The sequence below is a fragment of the Callorhinus ursinus genome, unplaced genomic scaffold (genome assembly GCF_003265705.2).
Source record: "Callorhinus ursinus isolate GAN/ISIS: 27379988/994484 unplaced genomic scaffold, GSC_fseal_2.0 scaffold2, whole genome shotgun sequence".
Lineage (NCBI taxonomy): Eukaryota > Metazoa > Chordata > Mammalia > Carnivora > Otariidae > Callorhinus > Callorhinus ursinus.
This window is the reverse complement of record NW_027397064.1, coordinates 70326243-70345897: the sequence shown is the minus strand read 5'-3', so window position 1 is coordinate 70345897 and position 19655 is coordinate 70326243. Positions and strand designations below refer to the sequence as shown.

Genomic DNA, 19655 nt, shown 5'->3' with positions numbered 1-19655 from the left:
GACATAAAGAGTAATAGCATTCATGGTGTTCCTTTTGAGCAGGGCCTATTTTTGCACAGATGTGCAAAATAATTCCATGTACTATCTATCCCTTTGACCTTTATATTGTCAAATATTTTATGTCTACATCCATAATAAAACCCATAATATAGTCTTATTATTTTTACTGTAAATATTCAGTTATCTTTTAAAAAATTAAGAGAAGTAAGAAACATGATCTTTATATTCACTTCATGTTTACCACATACAGTTCTCTTCCATATATTCTTAGTATAAAATTCAGGTTTCCATCTCAACCCATTTCCCTTCAACCTAACCCTTCCTTTAGCCTTTCTTGTGTTGCATGGCTGCCAGCTTTAATTTATCTGAAAATGTTTTTATTTAATTGATTTTTAAAGGATATTTTTGCCAGATATAAAATTCAGGATTGACAGGTACAGGTTTTTCCTTTTAGTTCTTTAAAAAATGTCATTCACTGTCTTCAGACCTGCATTGTTTCTGAAGAGAAATCATCATTCTCATTATGTAATATACCTTCTCTTGGCTGCCTTTCAGGTTTTTCTCTTTATCTTTGACTTCCAGCAATTTTACTGTGACAGGCCTAGGTTTTTGTTTTGTTTTTTTTAAAACATTTAACCTGCTTGGGATTCACTGAGATTCTTCGAATGTTAGTTGATGATTTTTACCAAAACTGGGACATTTTTAACCATTATTGCTTTACATATTTTTTTCTGCCCCAGAATCATTCTCCCCTGGAATAAGTTGACATTATCCTACAGGTTACTAAGACTCTGTTTATATTTTAAAATCTTTTTTCTCTATATTCTTCATATTGGTATTTTTTATTGATCTGTCTTCATAATTTACTGTCTTTTCTTCTGTAGTCTCCACAATCTGTGGTAAGCCCATCCAGTGAATTTTTTTATTTCAGATACTTGAATTTGGTGGGGTTTTTTTTATAGTTTCCATATGTCAGAAGACATTCTTCATCTATTCATTCCCTACGTGCATCTTTTCCTTTATTTTTGTGAGCACATCTATAATGACCTTTTAGAGTCCTCCTCTGATAATTCCAACATCTGGGTTTTCTCTGGGTCTGTTATTATTTGGGTGTTTTGGTTTTGGTTTGTTTTGTTTTTACATCTTTGTAGGTCACATTTTCCTATTTCCTTTTATGCGTAGCAGTTTTAAATCGTATGCTAACTATTGTGGACAATACATTCATTGTAGGGACTCTGGATTCTGTTGTCTCCTATTAGGGTCCTGAGTTTTGTTTTGGCAGATTAAGTATTACTGACAGATGCTTTTGGTCCTGTCAAGATTGGTTTTGTTCTTCTAGGATGGGTCTGTTTCAGGTTTGTTTTACTCCTAGTGTATTCTTCTACTCTCTGGCATAGTTCTTTGCGGAGACTTAAGTCCTGGAGTGCTCAATGAGGTTTGCTCTCTGGGCTGGAGGTCCAGCATCACGCAGCATATGCTCAGCTCTGTCCTCCCAACACTACTGCACCGACCTGTACATGTGTCATGAACATGTACAGCCCAGCACTCAACTAAGGACTTGTGAGTAATCCTCCTGTAGACTTATAGAATCTCCTCTTTGTAGTTCCCTCCTCTCCTGTACCCTGCCCCACAAAATCGAACCACTTTGGCATCCCCAAATCCTAGTCTCTCCCCCTCAGTTCACTAAGTCCATTGCTCTATTTCATGGACTCAGCTTCCTGTGTCATGATTCAAAAAAATGCCCTCAGGCAGAAAGCCAGGGTATATGGGGCTCCTGTGATGATTCCCATCTCTCAGGGATTACATTCTTGTCTTATCTTACCCAATGTCTGGCACCTAAAAACAGTTCCTTCCTACTAGTCTGGTTGTAGAGTTGTGTTTTATGGAAGGGCCAAATCTAGTACCAGTTACTCTGTCATGGCTGAAAACAGAAGTCTGGGCTTAGATGCTTAGGGTTTTTTGTTTTTTGTTTTTTTATGTTCAGTTAGCCAGCATACAGTACATCATTAGTTTTTGATATAGTGTTCAACAATTCATTAGTTGCATATAATACCCAGTGCTCATCACCACAGGTGCTGGGCTTAGGTTTGGATGATGCAGATCCTGGCAGGCATTGATGCCATCCAGCCAGCCCATGAATTGATAGCAGTCTTTTCAGGGTATATTTCTGCTGAAAATCAGGGTTGGAATTGATGCCAACCAAGCCTAACCACCCATCTCTAGCTGGAGCCCCCCCTTTGTATTGTCTGACCCTCATAGTACCCAAGGATACCAGGAAATCTTAACCATATCTGTGCCATTTAAAGAGGAGGAAAATGTGTATTCGTAATGATTGTGAGTCATCAAAGAAAGATGAAGTCACACTTCTTGCATTCTGTTAATTACAGCATAGATTTACATAACAGGCTTTAGACAGATTTTGACCAGAAATAGTTAACATAGTTAACAGTACATAAAAGGGAATTTATTTATTATAGAGAGTGACCCTATTTAGAATAGTTCCTTTCTTAGGGCTGGTGAATATTAATAAAACATCCATATCAATATTATTTCAAAGTATATAAAATATTTTAATATACATCATCACAATTTAATCATCACAGCCAACCTAAGAAGGAGGTAGAGATGATAGTTTTATTGTTCCTATTACACAGGTGGGGAAAGTAACACTCCAAATAATTAAGTAGTTTTTAAAATCACATAGTAAATAAAGGATCTAGAATTTCCACATGGGCAATCCAACTCCAAATTCTGTGTTTTTTCTGCTGTATTAGCCTGCCTCTCTTGGCATTTGTGATATTCTTCGTGTTTACTAATGATACTCTCATCCAGTCTGTCCCCCAAGACAGAAATCTCCATCTCACCCTTGGCTTCAGTTTTCCAAAAATGATCTGGCCGCTGTGCAGAGAGTGAATGGGGGGAGGGGGTGATATCTGAAGCAGAGAGAGTGTATAGGAGGCTGTTAGATGGGCCAGGCAAGATAGAGAGAATGGATGGGTTGGGTTTATATGAAATATTGTAGAAATAGTCAACAAAGCTTGCTGATAGGTAGGATAAGAAGGATTTAGGAAAGGGAGAAGTCAAGGATGGCTCGATTTTGTTTTGAGTAAATAGTGGAGTCTTCTTGTCACCAGTCTTTTCTGACTCTGGTACATTCTCTACTTGGCCACCAGAGTTATCTTCCTTATAAATGTAACCTTATAAATATTGCATTCTCTCACTCTTCTGCCTCAGAACCTCTGCCTTCTGTTCCTTATGTGTAGGGGCAACATACAGACTACCTGGGTTTCACCCACCTCTGGTCATTTAATTACTAATCTCAGTTCCTTTTCTCTCTTAATGTTATTTAATAGTGCCTACCTAATGGGGCAAGTCAAGGTAAATGAGGTAGTGCATATAAAGCTTATGACATAGTGCCTGAAGCAGGTAAACTCAATAAATAATAACTCCTGTTGCTGATTATTAAGATTAAACTTCTTAGTTGGGCGTATAAGACTCTGTACATGAAACCAATGCTTTTATCTCTCTAGCACTTGCTATGGTACCTGCAGCATAGGAAGGATTCACTGTTCATTTGAATGGGTATGTATGTGTGTGCAGATGTAGATTACCCCTTTGTATTGGATAAGCAAGTTAACACATGGAGCCTTCCCAGACTAAGAGGGACGCTAGGCCTTTATAAACTGGACAATAGAAGTATCACTAGGTTGCTAATTTAAAGGGTTTTTAAAGGTTTATTCAGTATTAATTCATTTTTTGTAATAGTTCATTCTGTAGTCAAAGTCTGCAAATTTGTTGTTTTGTGAATCATTTCTAAGAAGCTGGTCTTCATATGATATAAGCATATATTCACATTTAACAAGGATCCCAAAAAGTGAGCCAATCAATTGAAATCAGAAAATTCTAACAATGTGATGTTACCTGAAATGGCAGAGTATAAAAGTGTATGAGCTTAATATGATTGTATACTCCTTATACAAGAAGTTGGGATAGCATAGGGGTTGATGATAGAAACTCTGAAAGCAGATAGCTCTGCTGTTGACTAGCTGAGTGACTTTAGGCAAGTTGCTTAGCCTCTCTGTCTCAACCTCCATATTTATGTGGTTGCAATAAGAATAAATGAATTAATATACATGAAGTACCCAGAATAAGTACTCATGAAATATTAAGTGCTATTTAATATGATTCAGTTCTTTGAAAAAATGTTCTGTATACCCATATGCATATTTGCACAGATAATAGAAAAAAAAAGACCAGCAGGAAATGTCAACAGTGGTTTTTTTTCTGGGTATATAGGCTTATTGATTAAATATTTTTTTATAATTTTCTGTGTTTCTATCTTACCATCAAGAGCAACCATACATATTAAGTTTCTTAAAAATCTTTGGGCCCACACTATTTGCAGATTCCGGGCTGACACCAGACCAGCCTTTCTTTCTCTCTGCTCAGGCATGACTTCTCACCTGACTGAAGTGCACTTGTTCACCTGAGCCTCGCACCTGCAAATTTCTGACATAGGTAGAAAGGCATAAAATTAGAATCGAAGAGGAAAATGAGAATGGAAAAGTTTTTCATATTAAGAACTTCCTTTGTTCTCTTGAATCTCTTTCTGTGCATCTGTTTTATCGTGATTTCTTTAAGATCAGAAGCATCCAGGCCTCTGCATATGTGGATCAGGAGCGGGGCGGGGGAGAGGCTACTTACATTTACCTCTTTTAGGAGTCTTGTAACTGCCAGTTCTGGCCTCAGCCAAGCCTTTTTTCTTCTGACAAATGCTTTGTTCAGTGCATTGTTAAAACACGGTCCTTTCTTTTTTGAAGCCGTGTTTTTCTCACACAGGGAGTTTGCCTGGCGCGATCCTGAGTTGCCTGAAGTCATCCACATGCTGCAGCACCAGTTCCCGTCAGTCCAAGCGAACGCAGCCGCCTACCTGCAGCACCTGTGCTTCGGTGACAACAAAGTCAAAATGGAGGTACAGCCCCTGGCGCTGGGCAGGCCCCTGGGACGCAGTCAGTGCCTTTCCATTGAGCAGTCACACACATGTGTGCTTTAGAAATTACCAGATGCAATTCAGGGGCCCTTTCAAAGGGTTACCCCTTTACTTCTTAACCATGCATTTCATTATTTCTCAGGAGAAACCAGGATGAGTATACCTCTTGGAGGACTGTTGGCATTTTCAAGTCATGTGTCCACTGTTAGCTTATTTACAAAACATGAAGCAAAAATCAATTTAATCTGAATTTTTGAAGTAATTTCCAAAAATCTATTAGATAAAAATTATGTATGAAACTAGTGAGCTTATGTACTTGACGAGGTTCTGGTCAAGATCGGTGCCAACATACAATTAAGTCAAGTTACAGAGAATTTATAACTGTTACTAATACTGAACCTATGTGAGTATTTAATTTGACATTTTAAAGTTTTTTGACATTTATAGAAATACAGTGAGTCATTGGTTATCGACTAGCGTCCTATGACATACAGATTCTTTCTTTTAACATCTTAGCATTGTCCCCCCTGCGATGGCATATGGAACCTAAGTGTTTTTCATCAACCTACTATGCAGAACAACATACGAGTTACTGAGCTAAAGGTGGATGAAGGACATAAAGCCCAGAAATATTTATGTAATATACTAATTACTTGACAAATGAAAGATTAGGGAAGGTAGTCTAGAGAAACAGTTGTGTAAACCAAGTGACTTCAGTCAAAAATCCTTTCCTATATGTTACCTCTGATCCTGCTTACAGCTTTGTTGTCTTTGTGTATTTGCTCATTGCCCTCAGAAGTGTAGGCATAATCCCTCTGTGTGTTTGGGAGGTTGGAGTAGATGTGCTAGCTACACATGGCCATCAGTACACCTAGTTCTCCCTTCCTTTTTTTAAGCCAAACCCAGGAGAGGAGCTTAATCTTGGAGAGTGTCCCTAATGTTTATAAAAGATGTGTTATTTAGAATAAAAAGCAAGCTTTTGAAATGATCTGGAGTTGTCCATTTCCTGTGATCTTTCCATAACAGACTTTTGTTTGATCACTGATTAATCATATGTCACTTAGGCCTGGTACCTAATATTTTTCATTCTAGGTGTGTAGATTAGGGGGAATCAAGCATCTGGTTGACCTTTTGGACCACAGAGTTTTGGAAGTTCAGAAGAATGCTTGTGGTGCCCTCCGAAACCTTGTTTTTGGCAAGTCTACAGATGAAAATAAAATAGCAATGAAGAATGTTGGTGGGATACCTGCCTTGTTGCGACTGTTGAGAAAATCTGTTGATGCAGAAGTAAGGGAGCTTGTTACAGGTAGGTAAACAATGTGATCTTGTCCTGGAGGAAATGTTGAAACCATCTAGACGATGTCTTTGTATGGTGGCACTGGGAAGAAGTTGGACGTTCTAGGTAGGAGATCATGGTATCATGGCTCACGACTGTGACAAAGGCTGAATCAAATCTAATGATTCACAAAGCACTTGCAGTGTTATAGGCTTATCTTGACTCATATCAGTTATTGTACTTTAATGCATAGGTATCAGCTAACAGATGTCTTGTACATAGAGGACTGAATACATCTTTTTTTTTATTATGTATTCCATAGTAAATCCACTTGTTTTCAGCAGACTGGCTCTCCTTTATTATGAAAGAAAAATATACTTAATGGATTGACTACCTTCCACTTCAGTTCAGCCAGGGTCTAAATACCTGTTAGTGCCTCAGATGCTTTCCTAGGTACCGGAGATGTGCAGGTGAATAGAATTCAGTCCCTGCGTGCAAGCAGCACCCCAACTCAGGAGGAACACAGATGGTTCTCGGAATGTCAGGGAAATATGGCAAGTGCCAGGACACAGTGGAGCCTTCACGGGGAGCACAGAGGATGGCCAGGGAGGTTCCCTGGTTGGTGTGAAACCAAAATAGTCCTAAAGGATGGGGAGGCAGAGGCTCGGAGCCAGCATGGAATAGGGGGTCGGAGCTTCCAGCAGGAGAGGCATGCTGAAGGAAGACAAGGCCAAAGAGAAATGCAGGCCTGGTTTGGAGAACTTTTATGAGGAACTTGTGTCCCATACACAGTGGGGGTGACTATAGGGCATGGCTTGGCCGGTTTGGGCCACAGTGCATTCTTCCAGCAGACATACAGTGCGGGATTGATTTGAAGTAGATGCACCTGGCATCTGGGAGGCCTGTAACCTAGAGGTAATAGCTTGAGCTGCATCAGTGATAGAAAGAAGCGGTGGGCAGTTGAAAAGAGGGAACAGTGAGAGAGACATTTAACGGCGAGGGCACAGTGGTCCAGTGTGGGGAGTGAGAGAACAGGAGGAAGTGAGTAACGCTTTGTCTTGAGAGACTGGACTTGTAGCACTGTCAGCTGGGTTCAAGGGTTTTTGAAGTCCAGATGGAAGAACAATTCTGCAGCAGGGCAAATTAATGATGGCATTATTCATAATAGAGACTGGGGGGAAATACTGAGTATGCACTGGTAGGAAAATGGTTAAGTAAAGTACCTTCACAGAGCAAAACCACGTGCAGGGTTTTTTTTCTCTTCTGTCATAATTTCTCACAGGAGGAATAAGTCTTTGCTGGATTTTTTTTTTTCTGAGGCTTTATCCTTGGGTGAAATGGTTACAGTGTCTCTCCTGAGCTCAGCTCAAGGAATTTGTAAGATTTAGTGATAAACAAGAAGCAAGTACATGAAAGTTTGGTGATTTCTTTTTCATTTGAGAATAAATCTGATTTATTTGAAGTAGAGCCAGACTTTACTACTAAGAGCTTTTATGTACTAATTCACCTGGTGCATACTCTAGCTCTAAGTGCTAATTTAGAGACTTCCCTCCATATTCCACTGTTTTTGTGTGGGTGCAGTATTAGCTGCTCCGAACACAAGATGTTTTCGGACATGGGCCCTAGCCTTGAAAGGAGGATATGAGTGTTTATTAATTCAGAAAGGCCTATTCCTCCAATAGATCATATTGCTTCCAATGTAAAACTAGCAAGAACCTCTGTTGTTGTTTTTTTTTTTTTTGAAACAACTGCCAGTACCTTTTAGGTGTAAGAAGTATTTTTTGTCCATACTTGTAGGAAAGGGAAAATTAAGAATTGCTGTATAACTCTGTACTTTTGCTCCTAATAATTTATACTGATAGAAGAGCTGATTGCTTATGAAACGTTCTCCTCAAAAGTTGTCTTTGCTTTGGAATGGGAGTGGTCAGTTTGTGAACACTTCACTCAGTTGACTTATATAAAGGAGTTGGACCAGGGGACTTCAGAAGTAAATTTCCAGCTCCAAAATGCTAAGTGTCAACCTGAGTTTGATTTGTATATAAACATTATCCAGCTAGTATGAAACTACAAAGTCATAATATAAATCTAGCATAGTTATGTGTGTGTGTTGCATGTATGCATGTATTTATAGACCAAGATTTATGAAGACAAGAAGAATTATATGTTCACATTTTTCAGTTCCAGAATTTAGTGGTACCACCTTTAAATGCTGTTCAGTAATTTTTTAAAAATATCTAGTCCCTGATACGTTTTAAAGCATGACAATATCAAGACATCCTTACGCTCTTTCATTAACTCTTTCCTCAAGTCAAATACTCATAAGCCGTCTTTGAACCATAGAATTACAGAGTTGGAGGGGACCTCAAAATAAATTCTGTCCCATCAGCTATCCAATGCATGTATCCCCTGTACAGCTTCCATGTAAAGTAGCCACCCATGATGTGCTTGGACCCACAGGGACAGGGAACCCATTGCTTTGTGGGGTTAAGACTGAGCAGCAGTGTTATCCAGAGAGCAACAAGAAGACATTAAGTATGGCTTGAGAAGGCAAGAAAGATGGGCCCTCAGGAGCTCATTTGGGCTAGGAATAGCCCTAGAGAAGACAAGTCGGCCCTAAATCCAGCATCCCAGACCTCTCCTAACCAGGAAGGTGTGTCTCAGTCTGAACCATTCTCATTAAATCATGTCTGCTCCAAACATGGGCAGCTGGGTGCTATGTGACCACATCACTCTGCATGCCCTATGAGCTGCCCATCTCCTGTAAAAACCTCTTTGAAAACGGAACGTTATTCTTCCAAACTTCAGTGTTCTGCCAGTGTCTCCACAAATCACTCCAGCCCTGGCCAGCCTTGCACAATGCTTGCCCTTTGCAGGTGTGGTGTAAGAGTTCCTCAGTGGGGATTACAGTCAAATTAGGATCATGAAATGTTAAAGCACAGTGAACTGCTATGTTCAAAATACTGTATTATCTGAAAAAAATACTATCCCCTTTGAAACTAGGTATTTTATTATTAACAGTAAGTAATTCAACCTAGTTATTAATCCAGAGACTTACATTTTTTCTAGTCCCCTTTGTATCAGTTTGGCATTTTAATGTGCATACATGAAGAAATTTTAGCTATTCTTTTAAAAAGGTGCCTCACCTTTGCTTGGAATACGATAATTGCCCAGCACCTGTATTTGGGGCCACATCTTTATTTGCAAGGAAAAATGCTTTTTGTAAGGTGTATTTTCTCAAGAGAGTATGGCTGTCGTTGTTAATTAAAATGGTCCTCTAATAATGTAACAGGATTCTTGTGTTTTCTTCATTGTGTTGAACATTTTCCGGTTTGAAACCTAATGAGCTTTTCTTTTAGTAATTGCTGATCTATATGGGTGCTTAGGTGGGTTTTGTTGTGTTGGTTTTTTTGTGTGGTTTTTTTTGTTGTTGTTTTTTATAATCACAGAGACACTTTTTGCCTTTATTGTGCTTAAACTTGAAAGCTGCATGAAGTATGGTTGTTCCTGGTTAGGTTTATAAAATGAATATCTTCTAGGCCACACGCTATGGGTGGAAAGTGGGAACATCTTGTCACTAGAAAAGATATGTGGAACTCATTTGCTCAAAATAATTAAATAGTGTTTCTAAGCCAGGAAATATGAGTTTCAAGTTATTGAGCATCCTGAAAGTATCATTTTTTAAAAGCTTTCGAAATTGATATTTCACAAAATCTGGAGGCCTACCTTTTAATGTACCAGATGTCCCAAAACTAGCACACTTCTATTATCCCTATTAACACTAGTGTTAAATATCAAAAAGTAGCCTTTGTTCTTGAATAATAATAGACTTTGTTTAAATGACTGCTATATTCACATTCTTTCCAATTTAGCAAGTGATTATTCATCCATATGGCCAAGTAAAATATTTCCACACTGTTTATTTAAAAATTTCTGGATGCTAGCAGTGGATTTCAGACACTATGCAGAACATGAAATTAGGTTTACTCCCTTGCTGATCATTAACGCCATGTTTCTGATTAGGTAATAAATTAAGAAGAAAATGATAGTCCTGCACTAAGGAAGGGTAGGTGGGCCAGGCTAAAGTTTAGCAAACAGTAGGATGTTCTATAAAGAGCAGAAGCTTAGTGGATTAGTGGACATGCATTCAGCCATTTGGACTGTTAAGTGCCATGACAGGATGAAATAACTTACCAAATATGTCCCCTTGGTTTAATTATTATGCCTTCAAAAAAGTCATTTGTTCTTTGGTCCAGAGAGGAGTTGACCTATTTCTGTCCTGCTTTTTGTGGACCACTAGAGCCATCAGGTGTTGCATGGGGAATTTTCAGAAATCTTGCAACATCTCTTCCCAATTCCCAGCCAACGTCAGTGGGATCCTTTTCACTTGCCCCACTTTATAAAACAGGAACACAGAATCGTGTGCTGTCTTATTTACTGAACATTTCAAACCATAAAAATTGGTAATGGGAAATAAAATGACAAAAAATTTTAATTGGTAATAAGACAAAATGGTGTATTATAAATGGGACAATTCCTAATTCAGAATCACAGAACTTTGAACTGGAAAGGACCTTAAATCTTCTATTCGGTTCTGCCCTGCACACACACACATATTGCAGATGAGAAATTGAGTTGAGAGATTGAGTCCTGATTGGGTTCCTGGCATGTAGGCCAGAGCACTTCCTTCCCTGCCTCATTTCTGCCTCCTCCCTGGCCCATCCCCAGGCCACTGAAAAGTGCTGAGCAGGTGCAAAATCTGGGGGTGTACCTGCCCATTTTCAATGTCATCTTCCTTAATTCTTTCAAATTACTATCGAAAAGGAAAAAGAAAAAAGAAGACACAGTATCTCCTTTATTCTCTGAATTTCACTGAGAATATAGAGAAATATGTTTGAACGTGGCCACTAGCACGGTCATATCAAACTACTGATAGGGTATAATCAGAAAGTGTCAGGTGCTTAGAAAACGTGAAATGTGATTTTATCTTGTGAATATTTCAAGATACACAGTCCAAGTATGAAAAGATTCAACCTTGTAAGTAGAATATGACCTTCTATTTTATGTGTAGGCTTCTAAATACCAAGCAAAATGAGACAGTCAAGTGGGGAGTCTCAGGTCCCTACAGAACTCAGGTGGTCAGCTGAGAAAATGAAATTTCCCAGCACAAGAGAGGCCCCATAGTGACACACTTCCTCGGGAGATTTGACAGCCAGTATTTTTGAGAAAGATGAAGGCATATGACAAAAATCTAAAAAGAAGATGCCCAAGAGACGCCAGCCCAGGTCCCTCGAGTACTTCGCAGTTTCTGAGTCTGTAGGACTTCTCGTGGCTTAGTACTGGAGGGAATTTTGTCCCTAGGCCCCTGCTGGTGCCAGACAGCTAGGTTGAAGATTTCGTGCACATGAAGAAGCACATTCCTGGAACCCTTCATAGTCAGCCGTGGAACATGTTAACTTCAGTGGCTTTTTCTCAGGCACATCTCTAGGATAGCATAAAAGACCTAATTCTCTGCCAGAGGCTGAAGTAACCTGAAGAACAACCAGGGTGGCTGGGTCACTGCCCTCCCTGCCACCTCGGCATCACTGTGATTCTCTCAGGAGGATTTCTCTTTGTGTGACCTGTTCACTTTTACAAACCCCCTCTGACAGCAAGATCCATCTTCTACATCCCTTACAGGCAATTCTCAGTCAGCATTTCTGAATTGCTGATTAACTTTCAGCAGAAATGCCTTTCCAGGGTGTGGAGGACTCCATAACTACATTATGTCATCAGTCCTCTCAACCTACCCATGAAGTCGCAAAATTACCTGAAATAGAGAAGAGTATGTTGAAATGTAAATGTGAGTCTATAAATGGATCTCTAGAAATTGATAGATCTTTTCAAAGATGCTGTGATCCACCTTTGTACCTGAAAAAAATCACAGAAATGCAGGCTAACCCTCTGTTCTTTAAAGACTCTAAAGATCTATCATTCGTGTCCTTTGGCAGGGGAAGACTTAAATAGCAGGCGCAGTCTCCTTCAAATTGAGTATGTAGGCTGGAGCCCCACTATGTGCAGCCTCTGCGGCTGGCCCAGACCATCAGCTCCACACTGCCCCCTCCAGGGAAGTTTCCTTCTCCATCGCCCAGGCGCCTTCTCACTCCTGCTGAAACCAGAGGTGGTGACCACCATGCTCATAGCTGGGACCAAGGGAACTTTAATTTGCCTGACATGGAGTATGCGTTAGCTGTGTGCAGGAAACTGCAGGGAGCATGCAGGTGAGCAAGCCAGCCCCCCCCCCCACCCCCAGCTTGCTGGGCCAGGCTTCCCTGTGGGACCCAGCAGGGAGGGCAGCAAGCAGGCCTAGCCTGCCAGCAGGGCAGGAAGAAGGAAGCAATGAGAGTCCACGACGACACGTTCTACCAGGAGTCACCACACACGGTTCAGCCAACCCCTGCTGAGATGGGGCATCTGAGGAACCCTGGGAGTGCTCATACACCACCATGAGTGTTGTTTCCTCAGCATTTAGTCAGAGAAAGAAAGGCTTTTCTATGATTAAAGACAGTACTTCGGTGCCACTCGTAATAAGTGCTTTCCCATTATTTCAGTTCCATTCATTTCATAATTTGTTCCACAGCATTCCAGTCCTGGTGGAAAGCTTGAGTGATTTGCCTGAAGCCACAAATGGTAGGCATTTGTCACTGTACTGCTCTCTTCCTGCTGCCCCCTGATTTCTCCCTGTTACAGCTCCAGATCCTCACACAGATGCCGAGCTGGGGCTCAGCTTGGAGGCTCCCTCACCTTGCATCCAGCTCCAAACTGCCCGCCTAAGCACTTGCCCTTCCTCTTTGCCTTTCCATCTCATGTTCATCACATTCCCCCTAAACTCCTTCCTGGGACATAGGCTCTGCCCCTCCTGATCGCTGAGCACCCCTGTCATTTCCTGGCATCACACCTGTCCCTGCCTTCCACACTTCCCCACTTGGCCGTTCACGTCTACAGCCCCTGTCCTTCCCTTCTAGGCCAGCCCAAGCCTCGAGGCTCCCCTACTCCTGCCCCTCCCCCAAGGCTGTAGCCCACCTGGAAGGGTTTCCCCCACCCCAGTGCTTCTCCCCGGCTTCTGCCCTTCACGCTCCAGCTCAGAGCCCTACCAGACAGGTTCCTGTGCATAGCAAAACATCCAGGGAGAAGCAGCATGTTGGAATGACGGAGCTTTGGGGTGAGATTGACTAATTTCCTTCCAGCTCTGTGGCCCCAGGCAAATCACCTCTCCCAGTACCAGCTTCCCCAGTGATAAAGCCAGTACCTGTTGCTTGGCGTGTCAGTGGGTGTGGAAAGCCTGGCACAAACAGCCCGTGGGCTGTGCTGCTTGCTCTTCCCACTCTGGGACGCTTTGTGATGGCTGCCTTGTGTTGTAGCTGTTTGTGACGAGGCCTCTGAGAGCAGAGGGCTCCCCTACATGTCTCCCTTAGATGCTGGCATGAAGTGAACAAGTATCTCTCCTGACACTTCCCAATAGAAGTATAATGTAGGGCACATGTAATTCTGAACTTCCTAGGAGCCACATGAAAAAGGAAAGAGGAACAGGTATTATTTATTTTAAAAATGTAGTTTATTTAACCCAATTCTTCTAAAATAATTTATAAGCAATATAAAAATTATTAATAGGAGGTTTTACATTCATTTCTTTCATACCAAGTCTTCATACTCCACTATATATTTTACATTTCTAGCATGTCTCAATTTGGACTAGCACACCTGGCTGATAGCTCCTCTGTTGGGCAACACAGATCTGTACTACACTTGGGTACAAGTAACATGTATCTGAAAGGCCTGAGCTGCACTGCTTGCATGGACAGGGATGTAGGAGGCCATATTGGGACCAGAGGTAATAGCCATAGAGTCATGACATTACTGACTTCCCAACAGAAAGCCTTAGAGGTTTATAAAAACCTTACAGGGGTTAGGGGAGAGCTTCAGGGGCAGCTTCAATGAGAAGAAACAGAGAGGTGTATTTGCTAGATCGTGAGTGTTTGAGCCAAAGATTGTCTAGGGGGATAATAATGGAGGCATGCGCTAGGAGCGGGCAGTGTCCCTAACTTCAGAAGCCCACATTCCTGCCTTGTTATCCACAGACCGAGTTTGCGAGATGAACACACACTCGGACCTTCATATGCAATCTGAAGCCTTGATGTTTTATATTTTCACTATTAGCCTAATATTTGTATTCCGACTTATCAAAAATGTTTGCAGGGTGGGTATCCCAACACAAGCGTGTTCCAAGGAGCACACAGATGGAGAAGGTGGGGGAATGAGCGCATATATCAGAGCTGAAGCAGAGGCATGAGAGTGACCTGGCATGACTCTCGCTTTGTGCCGGAATGCCTCATCCTCTGTTCTCTGACGTAATACCCTCCACCGCCCCTAAGGCTTGGGTAGTTCTCTTTACCTCATGGAGATCTTGTGAAAGAGCAAGAGTGACAGAAGCACATCAATAACAGACACAGAATAAGGCTAACTCAGGGAAGAAAATGCAGGAATATGTCTGGTAGTGCTGTTTAAAGTTCTTTGGGCTATTTTATTTTTCTTTTTGCAGTGTGCACTGCATTTGTGGGGGTTTTTATAACAAGGAAACTGGACATAAATTGAATGCTATGTAAAAACTAATGCTTCTAGATTTCTTTCATATCAGAAAGAAAAACAACTGTGTAAGCTGTTACATATTTCTGCTACCAGAGAAATAATATTTTCCAAATGTTGTTTGGTTGGTTTTTAATGTCCATTAAGAAATACATTTTTTCAAATAGTGCTGTTGTTCTTTTTTTTTTTTTAAAGATTTTATTTATTTGAGAGAGAGAGCACATGAGAGGAGGGAGGGTCAGAGGGAGAAGCAGACTCCCAGCTGAGCAGGGAGCCCGATGTGGGACTCGATCCTAGGACTCCAGGATCATGACCTGAGCCGAAGACAGTTGCTTAACCAACTGAGCCACCCACGTGCCCCAGTGCTGTTGTTGTAATTAATCAGTAAAATCGGTTTCTAATCTGACCATAAAATTATCAGTTGTTTGTTAGAATAGCTGTAAAGCTACTTTTAAATATGAGCTCTTTCAAAGTTCTGCAGTGTAGGATTTATGTGAAATAGTATTTTAATTACTTTATTCATCCTTTGTGGGGAAAATGAACTTTCATCTTTCATGGGAGTATTTCATTTGTGATTATTGGTTACTCATAATTGCGTGTACTTTCTCCTGCGGTAGAGACTAAGCAGCTTTTTCTACAATAATATGCATGAAATTCTCTAATATTTTCTAAATTAGTCTGTATGTGTATATTCTTAGTCCTCACAACAAATAGCTAATTGCTTTAAATTAAATAAAAACCTCAAGCTTCCTAAACGAAATTATAGTTTATTTTTAACTTTCTCTTTAGAAACCAGGGGATAATGGAGTATGCTGCTAAATATTTTTGAAGCAAACTTTGCATGAGGATGTAGGAGCTGGAGGTTTATTATGTTGATGAGGATGCTAATTCTGTGGCTCTCTATTTTCTCAACAGTCTTGCTACATCTGGGAGTTGGTGTATTTACTATTCGTTATTTACTGCTCTAGCAACATTCTTCCTGACCCATTAAATGAAGGCCTAGACAGACTAAATGGGGAGAATGTTGTTTTATTACTACTGTAATGAGGTGGGGTACCCACAGGTATTATTAGCTGGTCTTAAGAATGGTGCTTTTTCCTTTGAATAGATAAGCCAAATTAAACATTCCATAGTAAGGCTTTTAAGTTTAATTGAACCTTCTTCATCCAATATTGGTTGATCAGAACTGATTGTTTAGGCTTTCCATAGCCTTGTTTTTGAAATAGAAGGTGGGGAAGAAAAATATCAGTGTCTCTGATATTTGAAGTGGCTAGTTTAAATCCACGCCCAGTACTGTAGTTCTTTGTGTTACAATGTAAAGTGCAGGATTAGAGGGATAATATAACTCCGTGCAAGATGATCAAGCTGCCTTGTATGGGTCCCCTGAATGCTACAGACTTAGCAAAAATAGAACCTCTCCCTTTTTTCTGGTCAAGAATAATTTTGAACATTTTTTGAGGTTACAGAAAGCCTGTAGTAGACTTTTATATAGTGGACTGGTTTTATGATCAATAAGTCATCTCAACTGACCAAGAGATAACACAGTCACCTTGTGTACTGAAGGGTTACATATTTTCAAGCATTTAACATTTTATAATTGGGCAACAATTATATTATATTATATTGCAGTTTTGAGGGGTTGGGATTCCGGCACACTGCTGTTAACTCTTAACTTCTGGTTCCAGAGATGTAACAGAAATGGGATTCTCCTATCCTCAGAGCTAAGATGGTGGTTTCAGTAACCATCTCTTTTAGTCTTTATATGAAAGGCGGGCAAAACTATGCTGGCAAATTCCTTTCAAGATCCAAGACATTGTTCTAACCTCTCCCTGTAGTTACAAACCTTAAGACACTCCTGAACACTCAGCTTAAGAAAGTCAGGTATTAATTATGAGCTAAGTCTGACAGAAAGGAAATAAAAGGGAAATCAAAAAATAAATACGTGCCTTTAATTTGGATCCGCCAATAAATATTTGTGAGCACCTATTATGTGCTCTGCATATGTGTAACGAGACATGTAAAAGAATGGATCATGGTAGAGTATTTGTTCCTCGTTATACTTGCCTAATGAAATTAAAATTAAATTTAGAAATACGAATGCTCATCCTTTAAAAAAAATCAACATGTGGAATTTCAATCCTATAAAATAAATGGGAAAGTTAATTCATCTTGTGCAGCTTGACTCTATATGTAAAGCACATAATGCGTGGCACAGAGTAAAATCACAGTAAATGGTCATGTTACTGTGGTTTATATTGATTTAGGAACACTTATGCTGTTCAGTCCAATGTAGTTAAGGGCTAATAGTGAGCTATAGAATGACGTGTAACTCCACTGGTCATTCTAAATGCCTGATAAAAGAAAGAAAGAGCAGGACAAAATTCTGGTACCTGCACAGAAAATCAGGGAAATCCCCAAATCTGCGAAATATCCTCTTCCCAGAAGTAGGTCATAGCAGGAGCCCGGAGTGGAGGCAGGAACCGTGAAAAACAAGATTTTCTGCCAATGATCAGAGAACTTCTAGGCATCAACTCCTAGATCCCTCTTCTTAGTCATGTTTTCACCTGAAGTCTGTGACTCACACTGTTCCATTTTCTGTAGCTGTATATCTAATTTTATACCTATAGCCTATAATGTAATAGGCTTTCCTGTCCATAAACCTTGCTTTCAGTTAACTTTTATACATTTATTCTGTGAAGTACAACATAGCATATTAGAAAATGCAGCCCTCCCACATGTGTTGAATTCTGTGGAGTGAGGAATTTGAAAATATGTTATAAAATTGTCAGGGGAGGTTAGGAGATGACCCTCCCCACCAACAGTGTGTGGGCTACGTGCTGCCCTGTGGCTGGCTAGGGCCCCGGCATGTCCTGGCAGGACCCTGGGTCAAGTATGGCTATCCTCATTAGCAATAAATGCTAAAGCCCCATTCAAGGCAGCCTTTATCACCTACCTTTCTATGCCTCAGCCCACTCTCTCTTCCATCTTTTCTCCCTTCCCCGGTCTTTGGGTCAGGGTAAACCTCCAGGGACTTGTTTTTCATCCTTAGCTCCCAGGTTCCTCCCTTGGTCATCAGTCTTCTGATACCTCTCCCCTGAAACAATGCTTTTCAAATGTCTTTTAGACATGAAACCCTTGTTTCAAACAGAAACATACAGCATAGCCCAGTACTGAGAACAGATAAGTACGGAGCCACTCTGGGTGAATTGGGGTGGGGATCTGGCAACCTGCTGCCAATCCTCCTTCCCCCACACCTCACATGGCTGCCCCTGAGGAAGTCCAGCAAAACCTCCAGAAAACAGGTAGCACAACCTCCCTAGATGAAAACCGTCTGGGATTAAAACCATTTTATATAGAAATTTCTGGCCAGTTCTATCAGAATTGACGGAGAAATAGCTCCACCTGAGGAACTGAAGTTCCATTTCATAAGCACCCCCAGTGTATGCTGCACTCTTGACTAGAACCCGTCTCTTATTTGCCACATGATAATTATATAAGCAAAGGTCTGTAATGGTAGACAGAACAAGCTTTCAGAGACAAATCAAGGTCTTTACTTTTCCTGATTCTAAACTGTCTAAAGCTCCCTCCCATTCGGGGCCTAACTAGGTGAACCACTTCCAAGGCTGAAGTCCTTTGGTGTGATGGTGAGTTAACCCACCCCAAAGGTAGGAGCAAGAGAAAGGGCAAAAGTCCTTGGTAAACAAGGGTAAGCCCATCCAGCCAGGGCCAGAGCCCAAGCATCAGCCTCCATCACCGACCACTCCCTGTGCAGCGTGGATAGGTCAGGGTGATGTGCAGGGAAGGGGTGGTACTCTCTCGGCTCCGTCAGAGTTTCAGTTTACTATGTGCAGTTCTAGCCCGATGCTTGTACTTCTTCCTCCAAAAGGAAGACTTCCGTCAGCTCTCTCACACCTCCCTCCTTTGTAGAGGTCCCTGCGTTTCTCCAGGCCCCAAGAAGGCTGAGCAGTTTGCTGTTACTGGGCACCGGAGCGGCAGTTCTCCCCACACTCCTGGTCTGTCATGTTCACAAGCCGTACGTGCTCCCACGGAAATGGGGATTTTGCCAAGTCCTTCCCCTCCACAGGGCCTCGAGCATTTTTGTGTGTTGATAATTCTAAAAGCACTATACCGGCTTTTGAGCATCTTGTCAAGGACACATCAGGAGGGAACCTCAGTACCAGCTGCGCTTCCTCTCCTTGCCTTCCTTTTCTCTGACCTGGGAAATGCATTGATGTGAAATGGCATAGAGTAGATATAGTCTTGAATTTGCTCTAATTTCTAAAAGAATAATTCTTAGAAAATATGCGTGCTGTAACAATAATTGAACTCACCTCATAGTTGACACAGAAATGAAGACGCTCTAATATGCATACAATTTAAATACCCCTCTAATAAGCTATGTTTAAGGTCTGTTGTCCCAGTACTCCTGATATGGATTACAATAGGAGGGACTCAGTGTAACTTGCATGTGGTAATAAACCTCTTAATGTGGAAATAAAAATGTTTAAGCCTTATCCAAATGAGGGAGACGAAGCAAATGTAACCGCCCTCTTATGTATGTTACCGCAAGCATATTTAAGCTTGAGCTTCCCAGTAGCAAAAGTAGAAAAAGGAAGCATGATACAGAGAAACGTGTCAGCCTTTTGAGAAAGAGAAATTGTTCCCAAGTACTAAATTCTAAAAATGGTTTGTCACACAGAACATTGAATTTAAGGGATGATGCGATGCATAACAGCTTTACAACAATCACAGGCGAGTTATATTCATGAC

The 19655-nt window shown here is 40.9% G+C and overlaps 1 protein-coding gene across 14 annotated transcripts in view; it reads left to right on the top strand.

The window, feature by feature from the left end:
• PKP4 (plakophilin 4) overlaps positions 1–19655 on the top strand; it is a 228825-nt gene that overhangs the window by 183501 nt on the left and 25669 nt on the right. For 8 of the 14 annotated variants that reach the window (XM_025855694.2, XM_025855685.2, XM_025855676.2 and 5 more), the window contains 2 exons: positions 4840–4972; positions 6083–6296. In XM_025855694.2, the coding sequence (XP_025711479.1) occupies positions 4840–4972; positions 6083–6296 (347 nt within the window). The remainder of the gene's footprint in view (positions 1–4839; positions 4973–6082; positions 6297–19655) is intronic. The other 6 variants (XM_073883809.1, XM_073883803.1, XM_073883799.1 and 3 more) reach the window with 1 other exon arrangement.